Here is a 7,980-nt window from a genome sequence, read left to right as displayed (position 1 = left end):
TTATTATTACTGTTTTTGGAGATGAGGTCTCAGTATGTTGCTCAGGCTGGGCTCAAGCAATTCTCCCACCTCAGCCTCCTTAGTATCTGGGACCACAGGTGTGTGCCACCAGGCCTGGCTAATTTTTCATTTTTTTGTAGCAATGGGAGTCTCACCGTTTTTCTCAGGCTGGTCTCAAACTCCCGGGCTCAAGCAGTCCCCTACCTCAGTCTCTCAAAGTGCTGGAATTACAGGCATGAGCCACCATACCCGACTCAAGAAAATCTATGTCTAGAGTTACTCATACAGCTGGAAAGCTGGTGCTGGCTATAGGTAGAGGGACTCAGTTCCTCTCTACGTGGATCTCGCCACAGAGCTGCTGGAGTGTCCTCTGGAAGCAGTCCAGGAAGCTGAGGCGGAAGCTGTGATGCCTTTTATAACCTATCCTTGGAAGCCACACACCTTTGCTTCCACCACATTCTATTGGTTATGGCAACTACAAAGGTTTGCCCAGGTTCAAGCAGAGGGAATTGACCCTACCTCTCAAAGGAGGAAGCTAACATCACATTATATGAAGAGCATGGGAAATGGGATATACCAGTGCTTCCATCTTTAGAAAATACAATCTGCCGTAGGTTATTTCCAATATTTTGCTATTACCATATGTTAGTAAGTAGATTTTAAAGACTTTCTATACGTATTGCCAAATCTCCTTTAGAAAGTTGTACTAATTTAGATTCCAACCCCTTGTGATTGAGAAAGTCAATTTCTCCATGTCCTTACTAGCACTAAGTTTATCTTTTAATTAAAAATCTCTGCCAATTTGATATGCAAGAAATGGTATGTCATTGTTTTAAGAAAATTCCTTCTAAGAAAGCATAAGAGCTAAATTTGAGTAGCAGTATCTATATTAGTTTGCTAGTTTAGTTGCTATATTAGTTTCTGCCATAAGAAAATACCACAAACTGGGTCGTTTAAACAACAGAAATTTATTGTCTCATAATTCTGGAGGCTGCAAGTCTAAGATCAAAGTGTCACAGGTTGTTTTCTCCTGAGGCCTCTTTCCTTGACTTGCAGACGGCTGCCTTCTCACTGCCGCCTTTCCTCTGCACACACATCCCTGATGTCTCTTCCTTTTCTTTTCTTCTTTTTTTTTTTTTAACATGGAGTTTCACTCTTGTTGCCCAGGCTGGAGTGCAGTGGCGCGATCTCAGCTCACTACAACCTCCACTTCCTGGGTTCAAGTGATTCTCCTGCCTCAGCCTCCCCAGTAGCTGGGATTACAGGCGCCCGCCGCCACACCTGGCTAATTTTTGTATTTTTAGTAGAGACAGGGTTTCACCATGTTGACTAGCTGGTCACAAACTCCTGACCTCAGGCGATCCTCCCGCCTCAGCCCCCCAAAGTGTTGGGATTACAGGCGTGAGCCACTGCGCCCAGCCTGTCTCTTCTTTTTCTTATAATGATACCAGTCATGTTGGATTAAGGCCCTCATGACCTCCTTTAATCTTAATTACCTCTTTAAAGGCCCTATCTCCAAATATAATCACACTGGGGACTAGGGCATCACCATATAGATTTTAGGGGGACACAGTTCAGTCTATAGCAGCACCTTTACTGATTTGCTGAGTAATCTTGGGACAGTCACATATCTCTCTGAGCCTCAGTTTTCTTATCTGTTTAATGGAGATATACAACATTTCCTCTTCCTCTTTCTCAACGGGTTGTCATGACAAATTAGATAGAACCTGTGGAACTGAGCGTGGTGGCTCATGACTGTAATCCTAGCACTTTTCAAGGCCGAGGCAGGAGGATTGCTTGAGCCCAGGAATTTGAGAATAAACTGGGCAACATGGTGCAATCTCATCTCTACAAAAAAATTTTAAAAAGTTAGCCAGGCATGGTGGCATGTTTCTGTGGTTCCAGCTACTCAGGAGACTGAGGTGGAAGGATTACTTGATCCCAGAGGGTCAAGGCTGCAGTGAGCCACGATCATGCCACTATACTCCAGCCTGGGCTACAGAGCAAGACCCTGTCTCAAAAAAATAAAAGGAACATGTGAAAGGGTTCTGGAGAATATAATTATTAACACATAAAATGCTCACAATTTAGGTCTCAATTCTGAGTTTGCACGACATGAGATACCCTTTGTTGACCTGAGTGGTACATTGATAGTGTAGATGGATGTGTCAGTTATGTAATGCTGTGTAACAAACTATTCCTAAACTTAGTGACTTAGAACAGCTGTTTATTATTTCTTGCAATTCTGTGGGTTGGCTAGATGGTTCCCCTGCTGTTTTCATTCACATAGCAACAGTCTGCTAATGGCTTGGCTGGGTTAGGTAGCCTAGACTGGCTGGGGTGCCTGGGCCTCTCTCTTCCTGTGGTCTTTCAGGCCAGGTTCCTCACGTAATTATGAAAGCACTCCAAAAGCCCAAAAGCAGAAGCCCAGCCTCAGAAACTGCCCAGCATCACTTTTTTTTTTTTTTTTTTTTTTTTTTTTTTTTTGAGATGGAGTCTCACTCTGTCGCCAAGGCATGCAATGGTGTGCTCACAGCTCACTGCAATCTTGGCCACCTGGGCTCAAGTGATCTTCCCACCTCAGCCTCCAGAGTAGCTGGGACTACAGGACCATGCCTGGCTAAATTAAAAAAAAAATTTTTTTTTTGGCCAGGTGTGGTGGCTCACGCCTGTAATCCCAGCACTTTGGGAGGCTGAGGCGGGTGGATCACCTAAGGTCGGGAGTTCAAGACCAGCCTGACCAACATGGAGAAACCCCGTCTCTACTAAAAATACAAAATTAGCCAGGCATGGTGGCGCATGCCTGCAATCCCAGCTACTCAGGAGGCTGAGGCAGGAGAATCGCTTGAACCCGGGAGGAGGAGGTTGCGGTGAGCCGAGTTTGCGCTATTGTACTCCAGCCTGGGCAAAAAGAGCGAAACTCCGTCTCAAAAAAAAAAATTTTTTTTTTGTAGAGGCTGGGTTTTACCATTGCCCAGGCTGATCTCAAACTCTTGGCCTCAAGCGATCCACCCAGCTCTGCCTCCCAAAGTGCTGGGATTTCAGGCATTAGCCACCATGCCCGGCCTACTCAGCATCACTTCGGCCACATCCTATTGGTCACAGCAAGTCACAAGGCCAACTCAGATTCAAGGGGAGGTGAAATAGATTCCACCTTGTGGTAGCGGAAGCAACAAAGTTACATTGCAAAACAGCATGGACACAGGGAACTTGATTCTGTTTGGGGCTATTATTGTTACAATTCTCCATGGGGACCCTTTGCAAAGCCCATATGCATCAGTCCCCATACTGAGTCAGCATGCCCCACACGTTCTCCCAGAGACTAGTGGAATTTGCCCTGCCCTTATTCTCTCTCTCTTTTTTTTTTTCTTGCTCTGTTGCCCAGGCTGTGGTGCAGGGATGCAGTCTCGGCTCCCTGCAACCTCCACCTCCCTGGTTCAAGCGATTCTTCTGCCTCAGCCTCCCAAGTAGCTGGGACTACAGGCGTGCACCACCATGCCCGGCTAATTTTTGTGTTTTTAGTAGGGATGAGGTTTCACCATATTGGCCAGGCTGGTCTCGAACTCCTGACCTCCTGATCCACCCGCCTCAGCCTCCCAAAGTGCTACGATTACAGGGGTGAGCCACCGCGCCCAGCCAGACTTTGCCCTTATTCTTGGCAATGATCCAGTGTCTCCCAATTTGCATCTAAGCCCATTCTCAGCCAGTCCAGCTCCAGAGCCCTGCCCACTGGCTGTGGCTCTGGTTGGGGGCTCTGTTTATACCCTCTGGCCTTGCTGATGTACCTGGGGATTTGAATTTGCATCACCTTGCTAGCCCTCCCACTCCTGACTAGCCCCTACTCTGTTTCCTGGAACTCAGCCCAGCCCAGCTCTCTCAGCTGCCTTCTGGCAGGGCCAGACCTGCTCTTCCCAAGAAGTTCATACACCACCAGTGGATTCTCTTGACCAATTTCCTAGGAAAACTGCTTAATACATCTAAAAGGGCAAAATAGTTCTTTCCACTTTGATTCACCTCAACCTAATAAGTTCCAATAATTCAGGCCTTTGAGAAATTCCACAATTTATGCTCCAAATTTCAGTCATATTTTTGTGTGTGTCTTACACATGTTCTTTAGAACTCATGAGTTATTGCTAATATAAATCTGTGTGGTTATTATTGATAAGAGCTATAAAGGAAGAGGTAATACCAAGACGGCAGCATCTCACAGCACAGTTTATTGGGAGGACTGCCGAAAAGTTAACATGAATCACGTTTTCCTAATTGAATTGCATTTTCTGATGTAGCAGCAGGGCTTGCTGCCTAAGGACCTTCGGAGGGCTGTAAAGCCAAGCATCATCGAAGTGTTTGGTAATGAAGGTTTCAATTTTTACAGACCAACTCTTTTGTAAGGGGCACTTTTTGGTAAATTTATTAATTCGCTAATTATTGAAATGATTCTAGCATTGTAAGTTGTATTGTTAAGTACACAATTGACTAGTTACATATCTTTTGTGTAAAAAGGTGAGAAAATTAATATAGTATAATATGATATGATATAATATAATATATAAAGTGTGTGAGGCCGGGCGCAGTGGCTCAAGCCTGTAATCCCAGCACTTTGGGAGGCCGAGACGGGCGGATCACGAGGTCAGGAGATCGAGACCATCCTGGCTAACATGGTGAAACCCCGTCTCTACTAAAAAATACAAAAAAACTAGCCGGGCGAGGTGGCGGGCACCTATAGTCCCGGCTACTTGGGAGGCTGAGGCAGGAGAATGGCGTAAACCCGGGAGACGGAGCTTGCAGTGAGCTGAGATCCGTCCACTGCACTCCAGCCTGGGTGACAGAGCGAGACTCTGTCTCAAAAATAAAATAAAATAAAATAAAATAATAATAAAGTATGTGTATCTCCTTTCTTTGGAGGTGTCTGCAAGAAACCAGTAACATGTTCTCATGGAAGAAAAAATGAGGCTGGACGCAGTGGCTCATGCCTGTGATCTCAACACTTTGGGAGGCTGAGTTGGGCAGATGGGTTGAGCCCAGGAGTTTGAGACAAGCCTGGACAACATGGTGAGACTCTGTATCTACAAAAAATACAAACAATTCGCCAGGTAAGGCTGAGCTGTAGTCTCAGCTACTCAGGAGGTTGAGGTGGGAGGATCACTTAAGCCTGGGAAGTTAAGGCTATAGTGAGCCGTGATTGTGCCACTGCACTCCAGTTTGGGTGACACAGCAAGACTGTCTCTCCCCAACCACTCCAAAAAATGGGTGTCTGGCAGCAGGATGGGAGGGAGATTTTCTAGTTTACCTTTTGTACTTTTCGAATTGTACCATGTGAATGTATTGCCTATCCAAAATTAAATCGCTGCTGTGGGAGTGGGTACTGACTGGGAGGGGGCACAAGGGAGCCGTCCGGGGCCCTGCACATCTTCTGAGCCTTTGTCCTGGATCTTGATGGTTACGTGGGTGAACACATGTGAAAAGTCATCAATCCATACACTTCAGTTCTGTGCACTTTATTTTAAATTATGCTTCACAAAAAGTGATGTATTTTAATGAAATGATAAAATACAGCCAGCCCTCCATATCTGTGGGTTCCATATCCATGGATTTAACCAACCACGAATCAAAAATATTTTTTAAAATGGATGTTTGCATCTGTACTGAATACATACAGACTTTAAAAAGAATCATTATTCTCCCAGCCTGAGGAACATGATGAAACCCCATATCTACCAAAAATACAAAAAATTAGCCGAGTGTGGTGGCAGTGTCTGTAGTCCCAGCTATTCAGGAGACTGAGGTGGGAGGATTGCTTGAGCCTGGGAGATGGAGACTGCAGTAAGCCGAGATCATGCCATTGCACTCCAACCTGGGTGAGGGTGTGAGACCCTGTCTCAAAAAAAAAAAAAAAAAAAAAAAAAATTCTCTAAACAATATAACCTAACAACTATTTACATACAAAAACACACACACACACACACACACACACACACACACATATATATACACACTTTTTTTTTTTTGAAACAGAGTCTCACTCTTTGTCACCCTGGCTGGAGTGCAATGGTGTGATCTCGGCTCACTGCAACCTCTGCCTCCCAGGTTCAAGTGATTCTCCTGCCTCAGCCTCTTGAGTAGCTGTGATTACATGTGCCTGCCACCACACTCGGCTAATTTTTTTTTTTTTTTTTTTAATGGAGTCTTGCTCTGTCACCCAGCCTGGAGTGCAGTGGCGTGATCTCAGCTCACTGCAACCTCCCCCTCTTGGGTTCAACCATCCTTCTGCCTCAGCTTCCCCAGTAGCTGGGATTACAGGAGGGCACCACCACACTGAGCTTATTTTTATATTTTTGGTAGAGATGGGGTTTTGCTATATTGGCCAGGCTGGTCTCGAACTCCTGACCTTAAGTGGTCCACCCACCTCGGCCTCCCAAAATGCTGGGATTACAGGCGTGAGCCACCATGCCCAGCCTATTTGCATATTTTTTACAGTATATTAGACATTATAAGTAATCTAGAGATGATTTAAAGCAGCAGTCCCCAAACTTTTTGACACCAGGGACTGGTTTTGTGGAAGACAATTTTTCCATGGACGGGGGCATAAAACTGTTCCACCTCAGATCATCAGGCGTTATAGTCTCAAAAAGAGTGCACAGCTGAGATCCCTCGAATGCTCAGTTTGCAGTAGGGTTTGCGCTCCTCTGAGAATCTAATGCCCCTACTGATCTGACAGGAGGGGGAGCTCATGTGGTCATGCTAGCTTGCCAGATGCTTGCCTCCTGCTATGTGGCTCCATTCCTAACAGGTACAGGCTGGTACCGGTCCACGATCTGGGATTTGGGGACCCTCCCGATTTAAAGTATATGGAAGGATAGGCATAGGTTACATGCAAATACGATACCGTTTTATATCAGGGACTTGAGCACCCGAAGATTTTGGTATCCGCGGTGGGGAGTGGGGGTCCCAGAACCAATCTCCCATGGATAGCAAGGGATTATTGTATATTACAAATAATTTTATTTATTTATTTATTTATTTATGTGCCATGGTGGTTTGCTGCACCTATCACCCGGTCATCTAGGTTTTAAGCCCTGTATGCATTAGCTATTTGTCCTAATGCTCTCCCTTTCCTTACCTCCACCCCCCCAAAATAATTTTAAAAATAAAGTCAGACCAGTATATATTGCCTTGCTCCACAAAAATAAATGTGTTTCTAAAAAGTTTACTCAAGCCCGTTTCTAGAAAGCGAAGCATAACTTCCAACTGGCTTCCATTGTAATGTCTAAGATGTATTCATGTACTGACTTCATTCAAGGAGTGCCAGTACTGGTGCTGGTCTGAGCACTAGGAGCCTGCTGGGGTGAACCCACCCACTCTCTGAGTCTGGGTTTGGTGATGGAAAGGGAAAAGGAGAGGTGAATTGAGTCTCCTTGAAAGACTTGAGAAATTAGAGCCCAGCACCAGGCGCAGTGGCTCATGCTTGTAATCCCAGCACTTTGGGAGGCCAAGGCGGGAGGATCACCTGAGTTCAGGAGTTCGAGACCAGCCTGGCCAACATGGTGAGACCCTGTCTCTACAAAAATACAAACATTAGCTGGGCATGGTGGCATGTGCCTGTAATCCCAGCTACTTGGGAGGCTGAGGCGAAGAATCACTTGAACCCAGGAGGTGGAGGTTGCAGTGAGCCAAGATTGTGCCATTGCACTCCAGCCGGGGTGACAGCAAAACTCCATCTCAAAAAAAAAAAAAAAAAAAAAAAAAAAGAGAAATTAGAGCCCAGCAGAGAACACAGGAAGAGAAGTCAGCACTGCCTGATCGCTTCCACATCTGGGAGCTCGCTGGGCACTGTGCATGCTGGTACAACAGAAGTGACAAAGAATTCTTCCGAGAGGCAAGAGAGGAATTCAAAATTGGAAAACAGAACCATATACTAATAATCCACTCATTTGCTGAGCACTTTACCATTTTCTTTTCCTTTTCTTTCTTTCTTTTTTT

At 45.4% G+C, this 7,980-nt stretch overlaps 1 protein-coding gene across 2 annotated transcripts in view; it reads right to left on the bottom strand.

Moving 5' to 3' along the window:
- Nucleotides 1-5,506: 5,506 nt before the first annotated feature.
- The window catches only part of FGD2 (FYVE, RhoGEF and PH domain containing 2), a 33,088-nt gene continuing 30,614 nt past the window's right edge, over nucleotides 5,507-7,980 (bottom strand). The window contains exon 16 of one of the 2 annotated variants that reach the window (XM_050787623.1): nucleotides 5,507-5,878. In XM_050787623.1, coding sequence (XP_050643580.1) covers nucleotides 5,663-5,878 — 216 coding nt within the window. In that variant the 3' untranslated portion in view covers nucleotides 5,507-5,662. The remainder of the gene's footprint in view (nucleotides 5,879-7,980) is intronic. The other variant, XM_050787624.1, reaches the window with a different exon arrangement.

Source organism: Macaca thibetana, chromosome 4 (genome assembly GCF_024542745.1).
Source record: "Macaca thibetana thibetana isolate TM-01 chromosome 4, ASM2454274v1, whole genome shotgun sequence".
In the NCBI taxonomy this organism is placed as follows: Eukaryota; Metazoa; Chordata; class Mammalia; order Primates; family Cercopithecidae; genus Macaca; species Macaca thibetana.
The sequence above is the reverse complement of the archived record's forward strand: the minus strand, read 5'-3'. Positions and strand labels throughout refer to the sequence as shown.